Source organism: Liolophura sinensis, chromosome 7 (genome assembly GCF_032854445.1).
Source record: "Liolophura sinensis isolate JHLJ2023 chromosome 7, CUHK_Ljap_v2, whole genome shotgun sequence".
In the NCBI taxonomy this organism is placed as follows: domain Eukaryota; kingdom Metazoa; phylum Mollusca; class Polyplacophora; order Chitonida; family Chitonidae; genus Liolophura; species Liolophura sinensis.
In genome coordinates, this window is record NC_088301.1 from 57,703,093 (window position 1) to 57,725,622 (window position 22,530).

Sequence of the window (22,530 nt, forward strand, 5' to 3'; positions counted from 1 at the left end):
ACCGGAGAGATGAAGCCCCCACAAAAGACACACATACCTGAGACAGAAGCTGGCAATACGAGACACTATCTCCACGAGGACTATCTAGTAAAAGACAGCCCTTTCTACTTCTGGCCCCTTGCTGAGGTGTTCCAGACACAAGTTCCACATTTACAAAATGGCAGACAGGCGACTTCAGGTTACTAGTAGAAGCTGAACCTTCCTTGGAGTCAGACGTGAGATACAAAGTCCTAGAGTGGAGAGACAACAGGTCCTCAGAAACTATTTCTGAGTTCAATGCGCAGTCTGTGAACAAACGCAGGCGTTTCCCTCTCAGACCAAACAGCGAGGCAGCCTGAAATGAAACCAAGTGTATTTTTTTGGTACGTGTTTAGGCTGCAATGCTGGTATTAAAGTACTTTAAAGTTCATAAATTCTAAATACAGTCATATGATACAAGTAAGAACATTAAGCATTTTGTATATTTTTGAAATTTTGTATGTATTTTTAGGAAGTGAGCTTGCACGAAGGGCTTGGACAAAAATGAGAGCTGAAATGATAGGTGTAAATTTGGATTGCATATGTTATTCGCAAGATACAAGCGGTAAGCACACCATTTATGGGGACAGTCCTAAAGTTTTAGTGGCTTTGTTGAGCAACTTTCTCACTTCAACAAATGTATAATTTTATAAATAAAGACAGAAATATGTTTCCCAAAACATGTCAAGTAAGAGTGTGGAAACAGACGAGAATACTGAAGGCTTCTGAATCCCTAAGAGCTGGACAATGTAGACTTTCTTTAGCCAAACAGATGGTAAAGGGTATCTCGCATAAACAAAGCAAATTTAGATCATGGCGAATTCAGACTACAAATACACTTTCTACTTCTGGAGCATACGTGAATTTCACCGCTCAAAGAAATGACAAAAAAGTCTCGCACTATGAGACCTGTAAAAGAGTGTTAATCTTACCTGGATTATCACCAAATCAGAGGTGAGCAGAAAATCTCCCTGAGGGTTTTCTAAGAGTAATGTTCCTTGGGTGCCTGTGGCGCCCTCTCCTGGGTTCAAGCCAACCAGCTCGATGTTGACAAATTTACAGTTTGGTATCACCCCACTGACAACGGGTGCTGGAGCTAGCCGAGCAGCCGGCCTAGATGCTGATGCTGATGCTGACGGCTTATTCTCTCCTGCATGCCCCTTCACAATAGTCATGTCCAACAGATCATTCTTCACCTGGGGCAAAGAAACAGGAACAAGACTCCATAAGTCTACCTAAATGCAAAGCGGCTGACCTAAAGGCCTAACCCAACAATAACCAATACACAGACAACTGAAAGAGCTTGTGGAAAACTTAATCTACTACACTGTATATTACAAACATCTCAAACCAACATGCAAAAGGCACAATAAGGGACTAGCCTAAGGGAAATTTATGAGCAATAGAGTTTATTTCTCATACAACCTGCTCTAGAATATCTCGCATATACAACTGTAGTCCTTTTCATGGGCAGAGGAAACAGTCAAACCCGCGAAAACAAGCTTTTGGAAAGTAACTCAGAAACTTTATTGCCATATAATATAATGTTGTATAGGTGGAAGACAAAGTGATCTGCAGCCACATGAAGCTTTAAGTAAGACCACCTAAATGTTTCCACAAAGTGCTCTGTATTACTTTCTGCCACCACAGGCCGAGAACCGTGTGGCTCCTGCTCTTTTGATATTAGGGGTATATGTAAATCTATTGGGTTACTCAATCTGGTAGTGGGATAAGATTACCTCAGGAAACCATGTTTTTGTGTCTTTCTGCCTCTTACCAAAGAGTTAACAAAAGGAGGCCAAACATTACAATGAGCATTACAATTAGTTTAATGTAATACACGAGTAGAGTAACTCAGGAAAACCCATTTTGTGTCAAAATGAGCCTTTAATTACACTACCTGTGTTTACACTGAAGTGATTCTTTGACGAACTGGCTCATTAATAATAGAGTAGATACCTTGATCTCAGCTTCCTGGACGATGGTCTGTGAGTCACTGGGAACAGGGTAAGGTTCAAGAGGTTGTTTGATGGTTGAAAAGATGAAGTCACCATGGTCACGGATAATCTTTGCTAAATTCTCAGACGTCTTGTAATACACAGTGATATCATCTGCTGGCATCAGCTGAGCCTGTTTGGACAAGAAGAAGTGAGAAATGCAATGACGTTATCTTGCAGTTGGTTGATTATTGGTTGTAATTTGCCAAGAAGAGTCTTAAAAAGCAAACTATGCAAGCATTTGTACACATCTGCATTTTCATATCCCAAACACTCAGAATTTCTGATAAGCCAGCTGGTGGAATGACGTTGTTCAAAATTAATGCTCTTAAACACAGTGTGTGGAAAACAAAGGGTTTTCTGTGCATGGCAATTACAGTAGTGTTTGTAGCATCTGACAAACAGCTAAACAGCCAAGAAGTAGTTTCGTTCCTCTGACTTTACACCAAGGCTGCAGCATGGCGTTTACCTTTTTCCTCAGTTTCTGGATGCGGTTGATGACTTCCCGGGCAATTCCCTCATCCAGCATGGACTGGTCTGGGGTGACATCAAGCAGGATGATCAGCTGACAAAACAAAACAAATATGGCAACAATTTCGGCCGGACTTATAATTTTGTAAAGGAATTATCAGCCACTGTTGCTACATATCCTACATTAAGGTCAGTTTAAGCTGGAGTTGAACGGAACCTTGGCATGACAAGTAACAAACAGTGCCCATGTTACATGCTCAGGATGGCAGACAACATTTTCCAAGTTCCTTGTGATATACAGGCATTATTACACAATTGTACAAGTACACACTTACATCCCCCTCTCCATGAGCCTCAAACTGTGCAGTGGCATCCCCGCCTGAAGTGTCAAATGTATACACCAGCTTGAGGTCACCCTCCACAAGCACATGACCTCCAACTGTTATTTCCCCAGTCTGCTGGAAGTTCAGCAGCTCCTCATTGGTCAGATTTGAGATGACTTTGGACTCCATGATCTTCTTGAAATCTGCCTTGAGTTTAGTCCCAAGTATTTTGTAGTCAGGCTCAGCTTTAAGGCGGATGTTGTGTTTGACCTTGTCAGTTGTGACTGTCACCTTCCTCACATTTAGTTCCTGTAAATGGTCCGAAGTGGAATAAAGTATAACAAATACAGTTTGCAACAAACAAACCAATATGTTTCAGTTCAGTCCACACTAGTACTTCATCAAAATAATTCTATAGCAGACTAAAACTATAAGATGATTCATTATGCCTATTATATCTTCCTGTCTTTTCATGAAGAAGTCTGAAAAGCTTGTCCCTGTAGCTTTAAGCTCTTATATGTATGCATACGGCCATATCATAAAGTTCATAATATGGAGAATAGAAGTGACCACTGCAATTAATCAATCTTTTCGCATGTTTGCAAGGTGTTTATTTAAGCATGTTCTGAAAGCATTATCCTGTGTTGACTAATAAAATTACACTTTTTGTGACATCCTCAAATGGACCAATCCAGTTTTGTCTTCAAAATCAAATAAAAAAAACTGCAAAAATTGCACTGAAAGTTACTCTTCCATATGCGAAAATGTTGCGGAATCAGGGTATACCCTGCTAAAAGATTACCTCTAGTATGTATGAAGAGAGTGATTTAATGTTGTTGACAGCCTGTTCATCTTGATGGATAACAACAATCTCCTTCAAGGGATACTGTAACCAAACACAAGTACCAATACATTTAACCATTTCACTGCTCCAAAGCAATGAAGATAAAGACAAGCAGTTTTTGTACAGTTTCTGATTTCTACTCAACAACATGGAACAGTGACAAGTCTTTATTATCCTTGTTGTTCAGTTAGGCAAATATATGGTTTATAAATCAAAAAATTGCTGAAAAGAATCATTTGTCTTGTAGGTTCCAAAATAGATGTATTCAAGAAGTAAACTAAGTTTTAGTTAATATATACGGTCTCTAATCTCTTGAATGGAGCATTACTGCTCAGCCCTCAATCTCAATATACTGGCCTTTTTCAAGTAACAGCTTACAGAGAAATACATAAAGGTACATGACATACCTTGACAGGCAATGTTTTCCTGTCACGCACAACTCTTCCAAGCTCAATAACTGTTTGCATCAAAGCCACCGCACTTTCAGTTTCTGTGTTGATAAGGGTCTCCCTATAATAAAGGCAGGACTGGTATGAACGCAATCACAGGTTAGATATTATACAAATATTGCATCCTCAAATTTTTAAAGACTGTTATAAAAACCCCAGCAGCACACAAATCTTAGCCTTCAATGTCCATAATTTAGAACTGTACGCTGTGACCAATCTGAATTTTGGAAGTTTTTGTGTCTTACTTGGCCTCTGGGAGCAGCAGGAAGTGGATGCTTCTGTAGTCCTGTCCTTTGGTGGCCTCACTGTCCACCAGGTGCCTTAAGTTCTGATACATGTGCTCTGTGAGGAACGGGATGAAAGGGGCCTGAAAACACAGCACAGACACATGATACTGAACAGAGTTCAATTAGTTTTGTATTACTGTTTTATGATGAAATATAGCAATCACAGAAGGCTGGTTAAGTATACAGGTGACTGGTTAGGTGTACAGGTGTCTGGTTAGGTATACAGGTGACTGGTTAGGTATACAGGCGACTGGTTAGGTATACACATGACTGGTTAGGTATACACATGACTGGTTAGGAATACAGTGATTGGTTAGGTATACAGGTGACTGGTTAGGTATACACTGACTGGTTAGGTATACAGGCAACTGGTTAGGTATGCAGGTGACTGGTTAGGTATACACATGACTGGTTAGGTATACACGTGACTGGTTAGGTATACAGTGACTGGTTAGGTATACAGGTGACTGGTTAGGTATACAGGCGACTGTAGGAATTCACAGCACTTCACACTCTACATGTACTTGTGCACATAATGATACATCTATGTCATATTGCATCATTGTTGAATAAAATTCAGTACAAAACTATTTGTAAGTAAAGCAAACTCTAAACGAACTGATGCTTTATAAACACTAAAAGGCATTTTACAAACTGTAAGATCACACAAACTTCTTCTTATACAATGTATTTAACACAACATTTATTAATGTACAAATTACATTGAATGAAAATCTAATAAATGAAAGGAATAGTAATGTATGAAAAGTGTTTACACTGTGGTTTATCCTACTGATTATGCTATTTAATACTTAATTTCTTTGAAGTATGATTCCTAGGCAGTTTGAACAATTTAAAACAACCAAGAAATCCACTAAGAGAGGGTTGCTGACTTACCATCACTCTGATCATGGTGAAGAGGACCGAGAAGAGTGTCTCCAGAGCTGCCTGACAATCCTCAGCACCACCATCACCCTGACAACAGACACAGCAAGGAACTTGAGCATACAAGTACACAACATTACCAGGTAGGACCGACATCTACCAGTCATCCTCACAATCTTATAATCAAATATCACTTTTACACATGTAGAAATGGCAGGTGAAGGGTTTCCTTTTTTGTCATAATGAGACTCTTCCGTCACTCTAAACACTTTCTTGTACCTGTGATCTCTATTCATAGCAGATATATACAGAGCAGACACAGGGACAGGCCACATCTTACCTTCAGTCTCTTCCTGTTCATTCTGACATACCAGTTGGTAAGCTGGTCCACAAATCTTACCAGTCTTGGCACAACTGTGTACAGACGATAAGCTGAAGAAAAAAAAAAGATACAAATAATTATATTTTTAAATCAAAGTTTGTATTTGTTGAAGAATAGTGCGACTATAATATTAATTTCATATATCATTTTATTTTTTGCTACGAAGATATCTCACCTGCCATTTCCTGCTTAACAAACTTGACGAGGGATTGTGTGAAGGACAGAATCCACCTGTCCATGTAGTTCCTGGAGACAGTCAACTTTGCCTCATTATATCTCAGTTGGATGTCATCCTCCTAACAAAGAAAAAAAAAGAGATAACTTTTTCAGAAGTAATATATACCACTGTACATATACTCACGAAAATTTATTTCTAAGTTTGAAAAAAGTCAACAAGTAAACCATATTTCCATGCCCCCAGTCATCTGGAAGAACAAGTTACATCAGCCTGTAATTTGTCACATCAAGAATAGTATACTATTCATTTACATTTCTTTCATTCTCACTTAAATGGGTGTTCACTTATAATGCTGACATTTCTTTCATTCTCACTTAAATGGGTGTTTATTTATAATGCTGACATTTCTTTCATTCTCATTTAAATGGGTGTTAATTTAAAATGCCGGCATTTCTTTCATTTAAATGGGTGTTCATTTATAAAGCCAAGGAAGTCACTGATCTTAACAGGTATCATGGGTATTTTGATACTATTGTTGACCCAAGATCAGTATGTTATGAATTCATCCGAGGTTTGGTTGTATATGTCCAGTTTACCCGCTCTAACCGCTCCACATTTTGCATCAGGAATCTGTAGGCGTTGTACCAGGGCAGGAAGACATCCTTCAGCACATCACGAACACCATCCCTCTTAAACTTCAGGCTCTCTGCTCTGACCACAGGCGAGTTGATCAGGTAAAGCCTGTCATAAAAAATATCAATGTACAGCTGTCATGGAGGAATAAACTTAGTTCTATATAAATAGTTTAATGCACTTAAATCTTAAGGCTCTGTCGGCTGGCAGACCTTCCCACATGTGTCCCGAGAAGAAACCAGCATGAGCTGGATTTCAACTCACAGTGACTGCATTGGTGAGAGGCTCCTGGGTCAGCCCACATGATTAAGATGTATCACTAGTATTGCCAGTACAACAAGTCTTTTCAGTTTTCAAAATGATACTTAAAACCAGAAAGTCATTCATTTTGACAGGTTTCTGGTAATTCCATAAGTTTAAAATTCTTTAGCTTTGTGGATTCGATGCCAACTTATTTTATTTTGTTAACCTGTTGTGGTAACACACTATACCATGTACCTGGTGTAATTGGTTTTTGTCCACAATGCAGGTCAAGCATTGAAAAGGTAAACTCTTGAGGAAAATTCAGCACATAGTACATATTATTGCTGAATTGATTACCTTAGAGCATCAGCTCCAAAATCATCCACCACACTCATAGGGTCTGGGTAGTTCTTCTTCCGTTTGCTCATCTTTGTACCGTCTCTGGAAGAATAACCCACATCCAGTCTACTCTGACAGTAATGTATGATTATGCATAAGGCAATAGTGGTGCCAACTTCTTACTCTGAAGAGACATGTTTGTAGCCTTGGTACAATCAATGTATATAGTAACTGTATACATTTTTCTCTATGGCTCTTGATACACGAAAATTGCAAAATAAAAATACTGAATCTTTAGTTGCAGCAGGTTCTAAAAGAATAATAGCTACAAGTAGTAATCTGCTAAAAACTGTTACCATTGATCACTGCTTCCTGTTGAAACTTACGCTGCTAGCACAAGCCCGTTCACAATGAGGTTCTTGAAAGGGGGTTTACCAAACAGCAGAGTTGAGACAACCAGAAGGGTGTAGAACCTATAAACATCAACAATTTCATAATGAAGTGGCATTAGAAAATACATTCATTTCTTGTGTCACCATTGCCTAAACATAATGTTTATCTCAAACCCAAAAATGTAAATCCACTTGCTCAGGCCCAGTCAGACCAAATAGCATAATTCAAAAGCAATGTTTGAATCTGAACTTAGTACATCCCCAGAACTTATGCCTGCCAACAATGATACACACTAGCTTCTCTGAACTCTGAACACAAAGAAATGGTGTTAACCATTTAGGAACTGAGTGACGAAAATAAATATTTGCTACACATGTTCTAAAGCAATTAAGCCAATTTTTTTCATGTGGTAGCTTGAACTGAGAATCTTGTTCTCAAAGCCAATACAAAGGTATATAAATTACAGACTGTTAACACAGATAAATTTGTTTTAAGAACATTTTTCACTTCTCTGACTACACTCAGGCTTTTAAACGGAGGAAATGGAAGTTCACTGCCCAGAAAAAACCCACCTCCCTTCACCAGGTACAGGTGAAATGGGACAACTGACAGTAGTGAGGACACTACCATATCCCATCCATGGTCTCATAACTTGTTAATCATATCCATACAAGTAACCTAACAGTTCAATACAGTTCCTACCATCCTCTGGTTTGATCAACGCCCTCAGCGATGAAATCTGCAGGGAAGCTGTCCTCGAACTCCTTCTTGTTCTCGAATGGGTAGTGGGCCTGAGCATAGGGCATGCTGCCGCTCTCAAACCAGCAGTCAAACACCTCTGTCACCCTCTTTAGCTCACCTTTACCCATCCTTGATGGAATAGTCAGCCCATCCACACTATGTGACAAAACACACCAACAGTTACACATCTTTCTAAGTATTTTGGAAGCATCAGGAAAGAATGTCTGTATATTGCTCTTGCCTTACCTGAATACATTCACCTGTCTTGAACAATTAAGGCAGTAAAACACACAATATATGAAGTCGGAGTCCAGACATGTAAGTTTGAATACTGTCTGTTTCATCATCATGGACATCTTGTATTACATGTACGACATGTAAGCGTAATGCAAATAAGTGGAAATGTGTGTGAAAACACCAAAATAGGACAAACTGATTACTAATCCCTCCAAAGGCCAATGGCATATTGGATACCTTTCTCTGTGCAGATCCTTAATGTCTGCCTTTCCTGTCAGCTTCTGAAGTTCCTCTATAGAACCAACACAGACCACCTGAGAGAACATACATGCAAGAGACACAAAGCTATCAGACTGTGGGAAAAAATATATTTTAACGCAACTGAAATATGCATTTTAATATTAGGATCTTCAATCAACAGATTCAATTAGTCCTGTAGCAAACAAAGCTTAAATGGGTATTCTGTACTACACATCTCATACAAATATTACAGGATGACTTGCAGGCTAGGTGTACATGTATGAAACCCACTACACACAGACTATCAAAATTATTGCAAAAACTGTACACTTGTAACTTAAGATTAATTTAAGAACACAGTCAAGTTATCTGGATTCACAGAGACAGACACAGAGACAGACTTCGGGAATATCAGATTACACTTCAGGCCCTGATGTCATGAAACCCGAGTTCAGTGAATTGCTTGTTTTTTGGTTTTATTTTGACACTGTTTAACATGGAGTGTTTCTTGAAGAAACTTAAGTTGCTCAGCTAAGGAAAACACTTTTGCTTAAGCAAAAGAATGTTTAGAAGTTTTCTAACACCATGCTCTGCAGTTCAATCACTGCAGGTCGGTTGGCATTTGATACCCTGCTTACCTCTTCCCCGTCATCACTGATCCACAACGGGATCGGGGTGCCCCAGTATCTGTTACGAGACACGGCCCAGTCACGCGCATCCCGCAGCCAGTTAGCAAAGCGCTTGTCTTTCACCACTTCTGGAACCCTAATAATTACAAAGTTAATTTAGTTATATCTCTCATTAGTTTATCAAACTGATTACTGCTTTACCTCCCGACAAAGTCAACTTTGAGGACGGCGGATTATTAACACCCCAATTTCACAGTTCTTACGTTGTAAAGCCATGATTACGGAGTGGCATCACACTGTATCTCTTTTCGGCGTGTCATCTTCACTTCATTACTCAGTTATATCTCTTTTAGTGAACTCCAGTAACACAGCTGATTTTCTTTAAATTTATGTAAAAATAACCATAACCATATGTCATATGTACATGTACGTCAGCCTATGTTATAGTGCACAGAATAGTAAGTTTAACTGACAACTTACATTACTTCACAAGATATAGCACTAACAGTGTGGTCTAATACAGGGATACAGAAATGTTGCTGACTGGATGCCTAGTCTCTGCTGAATTTTAGGCATGGAATATTTGTTCAAGTTTCACAACGGCTACCGATACAGGATTTAACCCAGGAAATCCAATGTGCAATATCAGCCTTTATGAGTATCTTCACTTCTGCTGAAATGGGCTGTAAGTATATTTACCAGTAAGTTTTCTGGTTGTTCTCCAGTAACAGGCTCGTGGCTTGCTCCACTCTGACAAACCAGCTGGGAACAGCCTTGTAGATTAGCGGGGTGTCAGATCTGCAAATGTCAAATACACAGAGGATATGTAATGAATGCCTTATTGTAAATTTATAGGGGAAAAAACCATTATGATTTAAACTTTTTGGAAACTGCGCCAACGTCTAACAGTGTAGTGATATCACATATATAGATCAAGTGAAGTGTCATCAGTACGTGACCAGCACATGGTGAAATATAATATAGTACAGACAAAATTTATTTACATAACAACTTTTTTATACCATAGTTTGCTTTATACAATACTTCATTTAATACGTTAATATTTATAACAAGAATATTACATTTTACTACAGAAAGAATTGCTGTCTAAAGAGGGACAAATTTCATGTGCGCTGAGTACACCCTGTGCAACTTAAAAAAAAACAAATTACAATTGAACTTGACAAAGGTTGAACAAATGAAACAGTCAACATAGCTGTAATGAACATGCATGTGAAAGAGACCACCCGATATGGGACCGATATAGACATCACATGCGATGTCTGTCTAGAATTTATTTTTAAGTTGTAAAAGAAAAGTATGCATGGTGCTTGCCATGGAGACCACTTGCCTTCCATAAAAATGTTACATAAGAGGTTTAAATTAGTAACTTCGTAAGATAAGTCATGACAAATCTTCATACATGCAGGTACTAAGTAAATCAATACAATCAGAGAGTAATACAATGGGCAGGCACATTTACAGCTCTGCATTTCCCTCCCTTCATGAGAGACTCGCTCAGACTTACACCTTACCTCCAGCAGAATGGGTAACTATGTTTGGTGGTGCCCTGGTGCACCAGCCTGCCTCTCTCTTTCAATTTCTTTGTGATGTGCTTGTCAGCATCCTGTGGAATCATCATATTTATTGATATCGTGATTCTATTTTAATAAAATTATTTCCAACAACTTTGTAGTGAAAGATTTAGTGTAGCTGTGTTCTTAAGACGCACAGGTACAGTTTCCACTGGGATAACATTACATTACAAGCTAAATTGTGATTTAAATGCATTTACAATCAATCTATATAGTACGTGCAAAATTTACCATAACTTTAATTTTGAAATGCACTAGAATCAGCAGTTCTGAATCAATCTCACAAATTTTCTGCTCTATGAAGCTTAAATATTAAGTAAAGAGAATGTAACCAAAAATTTCAACTGCAGAAAATCAGATATTTATGAATATACACCACTATTTATGTAAAAGAAACTGTGAAATCTGACAAACTGATTGCCCCAGACAAAATTGCTGTTCCTGACAATCAAACTGATTGCCCCAGACAAAATTGCTGTTCCTGACAATAAAAACAATTGCACCAGACAAAATTGCTGTTCCTGACAATAAAAACAATTGCACCAGACAAAATGATGGTAATATGATTGTCCCAGACAAAATTGCTGTTCCTGACAATAAAAATAATTGCACCAGACAAAATGATGGTAATATGATTGTCCCAGACAAAATTGCTGTTCCTGACAATAAAAACAATTGCACCAGACAAAATGATGGTAATATGATTGTCCCTGACAAACTGATTATTCACCTTGACATGTAAACCCCTGAAATCTGTGACCTCGTCCGTGAACTTCCCACTGGCATCCACAGGGCAGATCATGGCCATGTCTTTGGTGATGATTCCATGGTTCAGGCAAACACGGTTGTCATCCTTCAAACGACAGAACAACCTTGTAAAAGTTCCATACCACCTAGTCTATTACAACAATTAATGCCATCCCTATTTCAATGGTAAATCAATAATAACAAGTCGTCTTACATATCTGACAACTTTCTCAATTCGGGTAATTGACATTACCTATTGGTACTTGTACCAATAATGTCACGTTTGTGGGTCAAGGGAAATAAGCAATTGGTCAAGCCAGCACAACCTGGTCCAGTGGGAAGATCTCATTAATAAAGGCATTGTCATCAACAGGGACGAAATACGTCTACACATGCTTGTACATTCATTAGACAGCCAGGTAAAGAACTGTAACCAGATATACCTCTCCAAAGTATGGTGCCTGGTGGACCACACCTGTACCACTCTCTGCGGTGACATAGCCATCTGTTAGCACCTGGAACGCTCCACGAGACTTCATCTGAAAAAATGACAGGTGTTGATGTAAGAGAATCCAAGCAGACTGCTTTCCAACCAGGTTAATGCATGAAGGACACTACGATAATTTCTGTAAGCTTGAATTCTGAAATACTAAGTCCATGTATTGGTTTGCTTAAGGTTATATTTGCCTGACGTAATAGGCTGGGTCACAATAACGATATACTACAGATCTCTTCCACTGGGTAAATCTGCATGTGATTTATCACCATGCCTGGAGACAAATAAGGAAGTTTCATGATTGTCAGTTCTTAGAGCATGACATCATTTGGGACTGAGCCCCTACCCCCTGCCGGAGAAAGCTTTAATTATAAACACCACTGGGAATTAACTTACCCAGGTAAAGTACTCAAACAGCGGTTTGTACCTCTTCCCTTTAAGTGTGATACCCTTAAACCTGTAAAAAAAACATAACTAGTTAATTTAAATCTGAATACACACAAATATGACAATCACAGATCGCTGGATATACTTGTATCTTTTGACAAATTGTGCCCCAACCTGTCCAAACAAATACCTGCTGTATAAATAGAGAAAAAATCATACAAGCATGGACAAACTAACAACAACAAAAAACACTGTGAAAACTCATGTATAGGTATGACACAGGCTGCAGTTTTGAAAAATGGGTCGTAACACAAAGTTTAACATGACATGCATCACACACCAAAAAGACGCTGGATGCAACAAATTTGGTGAGTGGATGAAGTAATTCTGCCTACATTTAGTCAGTACCCAACCTTTATTTTACATTACTCTTACTTTTCAAGCATGGTGTATTCTTCAGGTGTTTTGAACAAAGCCTCCAATCTTGCTTCCATCATGATGTAAACATTATTTGTTTCATTATCTGAAGACCAATAAAAAAAAGAAAAAAATCAGAAAGCACTTCATTCCATATGCAAGTAATTTGGAAAAAGATTGCAAACAGTAAATGACAAGACTTCTCTTCACATAATATTTAAATAATCTTAATTAAAATTATACAGTATCTTTGTATGTTAATAGAATTCCAGTGCTTTCAAAATGTTTCCAAAATTTGCCAATTCAAAACTGCAGTAGTTTACCTTTGACCTTGACATACTCTAGATCAGGATGTACACAAAGGGCAAGGTTACTTGGCAGAGTCCAAGGGGTCGTAGTCCATGCGATGACTGACACACCTGGATCCTCCTCCAAAGGAAAGTTCACAATAACTGCAGAAGAAAGACAAAACTAAAAGCTTTGTCATTCAACATAAAATTATCAATTGCAGGTTTAACCTAAACGTTTATGGATTTATACCAATTTAAAATGATATTCAGCTTCAAGTAAAAACTGTATAGATTATTTCAACACATATCAACATCAATGCAGAGCATGTTCAGTAACTCTAAAGACATTCAAATGACATATACATATACAATAATTTACCAGCTGGGTCCACCACATCTTTGTAGTTTTGACCAGACTCAAAATTGGAAAGTGGAGTGTTACAGGCAGTGGAGAAAGGCATCACCTGATTAGATAAAAATATGTGCAATTAGTATTTTTAAATCTACCATTAAAAAACAAATTACAAGCACTGTTGCCACCTTTCTTCATCCTCTCCATAGTGTCAGGTGTTTAAACTTCCTTTCAGAAAAATTTGCTATTTCCAAATGAATCAATCTGTTTATAAACATACTGAATAAGATAATACTATCAGTTAAGTTGTTAAATATGTTTACAGTCATTTTATTGATTACATTGTCAATTTACTCAGATACCTGACAATTCAACTGAAAGGAAAAGAAAATTTAAAAAAAAAATAACACTACAGGCTGAAAAGAGCACATTTTTTTTTCTATCTGGGGGTGCCTGCTGCATAATTTTGCAATTTTTCCTAGCCATACATGTAAAGCCTGAAAACGGCAAAGCTGGCATAAATCCCTCAGTCCATCACGTCCTCCATCTTTAACACCTTGTAATTTATTCGGGGGGTGTGATGCCCCTCAGCCAATGAGAGTCGATAAAACTGCCGGCTTGTTCGTGTAAACTTGGAACCTACGTCCAACATTCCAGTTTCCCGATCGTCAAGTGGAAAACGAACTGTACGGTACACTAGCTTCTGCGAAGAAGAGTTCTACCCGAAATGTACGAACTGCACTTCAGCGCTTTCTGACAGCAGCATCTTAGGTAAAATGGAGTCGCACACAGTGGATTTTGGCGCTGACTTTATTCATAATTTATCAACTTGAGGTACATAGTAGAATTTTTTTTTTTATGGCATGCACCTGCGAGAATTTTTTTATGGCATGTACTTGTGAGGAAATGCATACTCTTTCAATGGTATTTGATATTTAAATTTTCTTCTCCTTTAAGTAAGCCAGAGCTGAAACACAGTCTCATTGGTACAAAGCTTGGTATCTACAGCTTCACCAGTGTTCTGGTCAACTCTGCCATGCAGGGCTCCTCAATAAATTTATTTAACATCCAAGCTATTATGTATTCCAAGAATTTACTTCATTACATATTGTTGCTTCACCTTAAAACCTCGATAAACAAGGCCCTTTTCATACATCTGTTTGAAAATCCACCAGATGGTCTCCATAAACCATGGGTACATGGTTTTGTAATCATGCTTGAAGTCAATCCATCGTCCTAGTCTGGTCACTATTTTCTGGAAACAATCAACAGAACCAATATTCAGTATGCAAAAGAGGTCATAAAAAAGTCAAAACCTTTTTTTTATTTTGATTAATTTGATGCTGAAAATATGTGATTTAATTCTGCTTACACCTGAATCAATCATCTTGTTACGCCCCATTTTATTACATCCTTTGTTATCGCATCCCATTGTTAGCCTAATATTAGTCCATTTAAAAATGTCTTGATTTTTGTCTAAGGATTTCAAAAGGGCACCCCAATTAAGAAGCTATATTTGACCCTGGATATACATGCACATGTACATGTATTAGCTGGGCCAACAGGTCTGGATCCTATGTTGGCATAGCAACGGCCCTGGAATTATGTACATGTAGTAGCATACTCCTTACAGCGCATACATCGATCTCCACCTTTTGTTTCATGTCATTGGCACCAGTAGACAAGACTGACCTTTACAGCATGTGAGATGTACGTAGGCTTGTTTAGGCTTAGCCTCATCACTTGTCTTCTCCTGTGGAACTATTTAATCAGCATTCGTTAATAAAATTGTATCAGATTTTGGTAAGAATCATGGTGTACATACTCTAGATAAAAAAATCCTCGTGTATAAAGTATGATTAAAGACAAAGATTGAGACAGATTGTTTTGTGGCATCACTTCCTGCCTCATCGTGAGCCCGATGGCATCGGCGTTGTTCAAGATTTCTGTACAAAATTTGCTATTGGTGGCAGTGATGTAAAGCGTAGAGGGCAACGCATGCGTTGTAAGGAGTATGATGTAGTAGGCCTACATGGTTTAAATTACCTCCCAGTCAGAGGAATATCTCATGACAATTTTCCGACACTCAGCATTGTACTTGTCCACGCCCATCTTGGCCACGTCAGCTGGTCCCGTTATACCCAATTTCTTGTCTATCTCGTACTCCTGAAATGTATGACCTTACCGACCTGGGTAAAAGACTCCAAGGCTTTTCACATCTATCACTCCTATATGATGACAAAGAAATAACTCCCAAGTAAACCAGAAATATTGTTTTTTCTCTTCAGTTTTTGTTCATTAACTAATCTGTCCCAATTAAATATATGAGCTTTCCCTGACTTCCTTGAACTGATTCTAACAGGAATAAAGCTCCCACCTACATGTGCAAGTGCAACTTAGCACATTAGCTATTATGTAATCACAATAATGGGAATGTCATGAAGAATTACAGACATAAATATTATCACTGATTACAGGTTATGACAAAATGTAGCCCAATTAGTAATGAATTAAAACAAAGCTTACATATATCAGTCATCCCATTGACTCTGACAGTATTATGTTTATTTATTTATCTATTTAATTGAAGTTTTATGCCATAGTCAAGAATATTTCATTATTATCATGGTGGTCAGTATTGTAATGGGAGAAAAGCGTGCAGAGCCCGTGGGACCCCCCAAAATCATCTATGACACATGTAAACACATGTATGAGTCTTACCACAGGCAGGCCATGACAATCCCAGCCAAACCTCCGCTCCACGTAATAGCCACTCTGGTGAGCCCATCGGGTCACTATGTCCTTTATGGTTCCGGCTAAAATGTGACCATAATGGGGAAGGCCAGTGGCAAATGGCGGGCCATCATAAAATGTGTATCTTAAAAATAATAGATTAGCATTCAAAATGATGAAAAATATGCAAATGTACAGAATGATAAGAATTTCTAAAAATGCTTTTTTGTATGCTTTAAGGAACTGACCTTTATGTAAAGAACTAATACATGATTATTTATATTTATAACCTCAACAACAGTCCTTCTGTACTTGCATATGTATTATTTCATTGATTAGAATCCCTTTCTGACATAATACTTTCTCCTCACCTTGGTTTTCCTTTCGATAATTTAAAAGAGGTCTGGAATGCATCTAAAGACTCCCACAGTTCACCAATCTTTTCCTCCTCTGCAGGAAAGTTAATATGCTCAGGGACAGGTTGTGCCATCTTGTCTGTCTGCAAACACACGGGTGCTAATTACTGTGTTCAGATCAATCACTAATCTGTGCACTGATGTTTTTATGTAATCTGTTCACATTGTGGATAATTCTGACAAGCTACTGGTGACACAAGTCTCACAGGACACATTGGAGTACACAGAAATATAAAACTAATGGAGAAAAATCTGTGAAACTTTGTTTCCCACCTTCGTCCTTCTTACTGTAGTACACATAAGGTAGTATTATCAGTCCAGTTAGATTGATACAAGGGCTTGTGCTCTACTATTTTCATGTTATCCCTGAGGTAGCTTATCCAATCCACCTGGTCTAGCCCCACCTGCATCTGAGGTCAGCTACCCAAGGCGCTACCTGTACCTGACCATGTGATCTTTTCTTTGTTGTTGCATGTTATGTAATACCTTTCAGACAAGTAAACACTTTCAAACCCATTCCAAAATAGTTTATTTCTCTCAAAAAACATCACTAGTATCATTCAGAATAGAATTATCTTGTGTAACGTGCTACAACAACGTCAAACTGATCTGATCTTTCTTACTATTTAATCTCAAACCATTTATTAAATATTAAATTATTAAAACCAAACTATTGGCTTTTAATTTTGACCAGGTTTTCCGTCACAAATGTACACCCAACTTGAGGATCACTTTGGATTTCATGTCAAAATATTGGTCTAAACGGATGACATATTGACATGACATCCAATACTTTTCTTACTTATATATTATCATTTTACTATTAACTGAGTAGGCATATATATCATGTTAATGTTTTTACTTTTTCTCAAATTTGGGTGATCAACCTAAAGCCTAATGAATTAGATGTTGTACATGAGTAGGCCTACTGCCTTATACATACAAGGTCTATTTCATTTGGTTATCTTGTCTGATGCGTGAACATGGCGCAAGCACCGGCAAATGAGACTAGCCCGCTGACTTGAGCGGCGACAGACAGATGTATGCCTTCAGCTTCGTTTAGCACGCTTTCTGATCGTTACAGTCATACTTACGAGTTGTACGCCACACAAGCACTAACGCATGATACATCTACCCATACACTTGAAAAACCCCTAAAAAATCACACGCAACTGTGAGCAACGTGAATCTTCCAATGGGCATGCGTCGCATCTACTTCCTGTACACGCATTGACAGAAGAGTTCTACTTCCAGTGTAAACGTTGGAATGTGGCAGTCAGGGATCACTAGCGACTGAAAAGACTTTGACAGTTTATATTGCAGAGTGTTTCTGACTTACAAGAGTGTCAAGATGACCAATGGTGAGATAGAAATTGATTGTGATGTGCTGTGTTATTGTTGCAGCTCAACTGTATTTCGGTACCCGTAACTTTCTGTCGGTGTCGGGAAGTTTGGCGCTGGCTTAGAAGCTTGTCAGCATCAAAAGAGAAATTAAGCCAGTCCATGGAAACGAATGTAAATTAATAATTTCTCTGTAAGACGATTTATTTTTATGGTTGAAACATAACATTTTGCGTGGGATTAATGCCCACTACTAGTGTGGTTTACATCTGGCTTTGACAATATGAACAAAATTAAATCACAGGCCTTTGAACTGAGTTGAAGTTGGATCGAAGCAACAGGCCAGGTCATATTACTAATGTCCTGCTGAGTAGTGCATGTGTACAGTATATAAAAAACGACAAGTTCGGAAACAAAGTTAACCGTTTTTAGAAACAAAGCATTTTTCCGTTAGTTTAACACATAGGTGGCAGAATCATCAGCATGCTGTTTTTTTTTATAAATATATATATATATAATGAGGTACTTGATCTCAGTGTATTGGACAACAGGGAAATACTGTCAAGCACAAATTTTGGCTTTATTTCTCAGAGATGAAAGCTGCTGGAGGCACTGTATTTTTACCTTCGACCAGATGAAATGTTCTTTTAATAAAACATTTTTAAAAACCTTGATTGGTTATACTCTACGGAAGTTATGCAGCTTCCTCTGATTTTTACTTCATAAATGTACAGCTCTCACTTCAACTTTGCTCCATCACTATAACCCGTCAGGGTGATAAAAGCTTCACTCTGGTTCCAAGCAAATCAGTGACCAATCAGAGTGAAGCTTTAATTGCCCTGACGGATTGCACTGATTGGGGCAAGTTGAACTGACAGCTGTACATTCAGGAAGCTGCATAACTTCCACTGAGCGTAACCTATCAAGGTATTTAAAGGTGTTTTATTAAAAGAACATTTCATTTGGTCGAAGGTAGAAATACAGTGGCTCCATTGGGTTTCATCGCTGAGAAATCAAGCCAAAACTGTCTCTTGACGGTCTTTTCCCTGTTACCCGATTTGCCCGACTAAACAAAAAATTACAAAAGTACAGGTTTCAGGCTTCATGTAGCCAAGATAAAGCATGTTTCTTTGCCAATTCATACACCAGTGTAAAGTTTAAAGTGTTAGCTTTCGAACGAATGTCGTTTGGTTGAGGTTGAACTGTTTTTCCTTGTTTTATGTACAGTTATGCAAAGTTAGGGCTTATGTTCCAGGCATTGAAGTTATGTACCTTGTTATATGTATCAGGTATAAATAGTGTTCGGATTATTCTGCCACCTGTCATGCCTATGGTTTTACACTTATTCGTACTTCATGGTACCCTGTGAGTCTTGTGCCGCCAATTAGCCCGAAATTCCGTTCTATGAATGGCTTATATATACTGAGTCTGAATGACATGCACCTGATGATCACATAGTATTTGTATTTTGCTACCTCATTGGCAAAGATCACTGCATACGCGATACTTAGTATTCAAATATACATTAAGTTCAGCAAAACTTAAATACTGTAACCCTTGGGTTGTTATTATTCGTCATTTCATTTTTTCATTCTTGTGTATTTTCAGCCTATTCCTTTGATGGAATGCTTATATTTGGATTATTGGTCATCTGCACCTGTGCGTATATGAGGAGGGTTCCCAGATTGAAGCAGTGGTTTCTCTCAGAGAAAAAGGGCTTTCTGGGTGTCTTTTATAAAGGTATGGTATAACATTTGTGCATTTACTTGACTGGTGTTTTACACTGTACTCAAGAATATTCCACTTATACTACTTATACTAATAGCCAGCATTATGATGGGAGGAAGCCAGATAGAGCCCGAAGGATACCCACGACCATCTGCATGTTTGCTGGCAGACCAGGTGTAATAAGCATTAACAAGTATTTATATCTTACAATATAATGATTGCATTCATACAGATATGCATATATGTGAAAATCTATGAGAGTGCTTGTTTTTTATGATGTTTGTATATACATGTTTAATAAAAATCTGAGGGCCTGTATCTGAATCAGTTATTAAATCTATATGGAGCAAATGTTTTAATGAAGGATATGGTGGGCCCTTTATGTATGTTAAATTATGCAGCATGTAAATATTTGTAAACAGTTACAGGTCTGGGCTTGTTTTTGTTTAACCATGTATGTGTGTATACTTACTAAATCTTCTGACTGTTTTCTGCTTTCAGCATCTGTTGTGGGAACAAGATTACATATTCCAGTGTCATTAATATGTGTATTAATGGGACTCTATGTGTTGTTTATCAAGTGATGATTGGACGTGTTATAAAATGCATGGAAAAAACTATGAAGAGCAAGCATTGTATCATTACACTACAGGACTGGACCAAGATGCTTTAAGAGCCACCTGGAAGAAAAAAAAACTGGCTTAGTTCTGAAATCAAGAGAACCAACATGGAGTGAAGGATGTTATTCTTGTTTGTGGTATCAAGCTTACTGAACAACATACTTTGTAAATAGTTGACATATAACTATGGTATTCATCCAGCTGTACAGTGTGAATGATGAAAACTGTCATTTCATGCTAACAACAACAAAAAAATATCTCTACTGTTACAAAACATTGACAGATTTACATAATACTGTAAAATATTATATATATCATTGTCTGGCTCTGCTGATGAGCCACAGGCAAATCCCTGGGCTGAATTCAGCGCTCGCTGGTATGGATGTTCAGTGTCAAGAGATTGGTGAGGGACTGGAAGACCACAGTACATGGTTTGCTCCCGTTTACTCTGCCCCTAAACTTGACATCTAGAGTATTCATTTCAGTTCACCACTGCTATGTTGAGGAGTATTTGGATGTGCCACACTCATGACTGCTAAGCCTCTAGTCAGAGACCTGGCCGGAGTGGTGAAAGACAGAGAATGATTACTGCTCAAATACGTACTCCCCTTTCCTCTAGGTGTTCAAATCCATCTTGTAATATTCCCCTTCCAATCACCACACTCAGTCTTGTAATCCACTTAAGTATCATTTCTTAACATAGAGCACTCAAGCCATGTGGTACTTCATGGAAATGGGTTATTTATAGTATTATAATTCTGAACTATCAAAAATAATGTCAACTACCAATTATGGTGTGCAGGAGTTGGACTGTTGGTCCTGATTCAAGTGTTCACGGCACCTGGTCTGATGACAAAGCAAATAGCGGCAGTGTTGAAATCACCTCTCACCATATAGCCCAGAGGCTACCATTTTGTATGTGAGACAGTAATTTATTGGATTACCATTACAAACTTGTGTTTGACAATTGGAAGGCTACACTTGACAACATGGATTTGACCAGCTAGAGGCAAGAAGAGTGCTTATATGGGCAGCAATCTGTTCTTCACCACTTCGGTGGATGGCAGGGCCTGTGACTAAAGTTTGAGCAGCCCTCAATGTGGCCTATCTGAATATTCTTCAATCTGCAGACTTTGCGCTTGGACTAATACAGTAGGTCTATTATATTAAAGTTTAAAATTGTTGAACTTGATGAAACACCAATTAAACTTATGTATAAATGTAAACTATTATTTTTGTAATCACAGGTAGATTATTAATAATTTAATAAACAAGATACAACAGTTGACATTGTGTAGGGAATCATTTGCTGGTGAATATTATATCAAATTTGATGCCATAAAGGATGTCCATTTCTCTAACTGAAGATGTTCTAAGGTGTGCAGATTTGTAATGGATTGCTGCCAACATCATATGTTGTCAAAATAATTTTGTGAATAATCTTGTGGTAGGTTTTATGCTAGAAGCTATTACATATGTACGTGTGTAAGTTTGAATTTGCATCAGGAAATGATATACATTGTATCTTCGTTTTTTTTCCCTTAAACCGAATGTCACGATTTTCTCTGTATGCAGTCTCTGGTATTGCCAAACAGATTTGTCTACAATACACGATGCTGCTTAGTTAAACTTACATTTATAATCAAATGTTACATTTGTTTTTAACTCACATTTAGTAACAATATCAGATCACTCAAACTAAATAGAGTACTGACATGTTCACTGATAAGTGATGCAGATAAAATTTCAACAAGGTGATTAAGTCTTTCCATTTCCCCCTTGAAAATACCTGTTCATGCATATGGGGAAAATTTAAGTTTAATATCGGGATTTAATTTATTTTTAAGCTACGGACTTACCAGTAGGCCTACATGTACATGTATGTTAGACAGCCTGGTTGTGACAGGCATTATAGATGATATTTATGGGAATACAGTATACAGAAGCATTAGGCTGCTTCATACAGAGGGAAAGAGCTACATGTTCACTCAGTACATTGACTGTGCATTTAAATGTATGTATATTTTTAGTTTGACGCAGTAAACATTGGTATGTTAATTTAGATTTTGTGCTCGTGGCTAATAATCTCTTGTAAGATCTCTTGTATAAATGACTTAGA

General features: G+C 37.9%; 2 protein-coding genes across 2 annotated transcripts in view; one reads left to right on the forward strand and one right to left on the reverse strand.

Annotated features, from left to right (window-relative positions):
* LOC135471953 (isoleucine--tRNA ligase, cytoplasmic-like) overlaps positions 1 to 17,924 on the reverse strand; it is a 20,219-nt gene extending 2,295 nt beyond the window's left edge. Inside the window, exons 1-30 of the mRNA XM_064751417.1 lie at positions 17,817 to 17,924; positions 16,678 to 16,805; positions 16,295 to 16,451; positions 15,620 to 15,739; positions 14,694 to 14,828; positions 13,601 to 13,685; positions 13,255 to 13,383; positions 12,950 to 13,037; positions 12,524 to 12,584; positions 12,075 to 12,170; positions 11,615 to 11,737; positions 10,825 to 10,916; positions 9,989 to 10,087; positions 9,299 to 9,425; positions 8,658 to 8,734; positions 8,145 to 8,339; positions 7,436 to 7,522; positions 7,068 to 7,151; positions 6,431 to 6,575; positions 5,832 to 5,952; positions 5,615 to 5,706; positions 5,287 to 5,364; positions 4,348 to 4,469; positions 4,061 to 4,163; positions 3,612 to 3,695; positions 2,822 to 3,118; positions 2,485 to 2,580; positions 1,978 to 2,148; positions 951 to 1,214; positions 38 to 334 (exon numbers count right to left, since the gene is read on the reverse strand). Coding sequence (XP_064607487.1) covers positions 38 to 334; positions 951 to 1,214; positions 1,978 to 2,148; positions 2,485 to 2,580; positions 2,822 to 3,118; positions 3,612 to 3,695; positions 4,061 to 4,163; positions 4,348 to 4,469; positions 5,287 to 5,364; positions 5,615 to 5,706; positions 5,832 to 5,952; positions 6,431 to 6,575; positions 7,068 to 7,151; positions 7,436 to 7,522; positions 8,145 to 8,339; positions 8,658 to 8,734; positions 9,299 to 9,425; positions 9,989 to 10,087; positions 10,825 to 10,916; positions 11,615 to 11,737; positions 12,075 to 12,170; positions 12,524 to 12,584; positions 12,950 to 13,037; positions 13,255 to 13,383; positions 13,601 to 13,685; positions 14,694 to 14,828; positions 15,620 to 15,739; positions 16,295 to 16,451; positions 16,678 to 16,796 — 3,744 coding nt within the window. The 5' untranslated portion in view covers positions 16,797 to 16,805; positions 17,817 to 17,924. The remainder of the gene's footprint in view (positions 1 to 37; positions 335 to 950; positions 1,215 to 1,977; positions 2,149 to 2,484; positions 2,581 to 2,821; positions 3,119 to 3,611; positions 3,696 to 4,060; positions 4,164 to 4,347; positions 4,470 to 5,286; positions 5,365 to 5,614; positions 5,707 to 5,831; positions 5,953 to 6,430; positions 6,576 to 7,067; positions 7,152 to 7,435; positions 7,523 to 8,144; positions 8,340 to 8,657; positions 8,735 to 9,298; positions 9,426 to 9,988; positions 10,088 to 10,824; positions 10,917 to 11,614; positions 11,738 to 12,074; positions 12,171 to 12,523; positions 12,585 to 12,949; positions 13,038 to 13,254; positions 13,384 to 13,600; positions 13,686 to 14,693; positions 14,829 to 15,619; positions 15,740 to 16,294; positions 16,452 to 16,677; positions 16,806 to 17,816) is intronic.
* A 55-nt stretch (positions 17,925 to 17,979) lies between these two features.
* Positions 17,980 to 22,076, forward strand: LOC135470114 (protein kish-B-like). The gene is made up of 3 exons (XM_064748872.1): positions 17,980 to 18,083; positions 19,672 to 19,803; positions 20,293 to 22,076. The coding sequence occupies exons 1-3, from the start codon at positions 18,074 to 18,076 to the stop codon at positions 20,373 to 20,375; spliced, it is 225 nt and encodes a 74-aa protein (XP_064604942.1). The 5' UTR covers positions 17,980 to 18,073; the 3' UTR covers positions 20,376 to 22,076.
* The last annotated feature ends 454 nt before the right edge of the window (positions 22,077 to 22,530 follow it).

Bases quoted from the DNA above. Each gene is read 5' to 3' on its own strand.
- LOC135470114 (XM_064748872.1), top strand. The intron at 19,804-20,292 runs GTATGGTATAAC...TTCTGCTTTCAG, and splicing joins TCTGGGTGTCTTTTATAAAG to CATCTGTTGTGGGAACAAGA.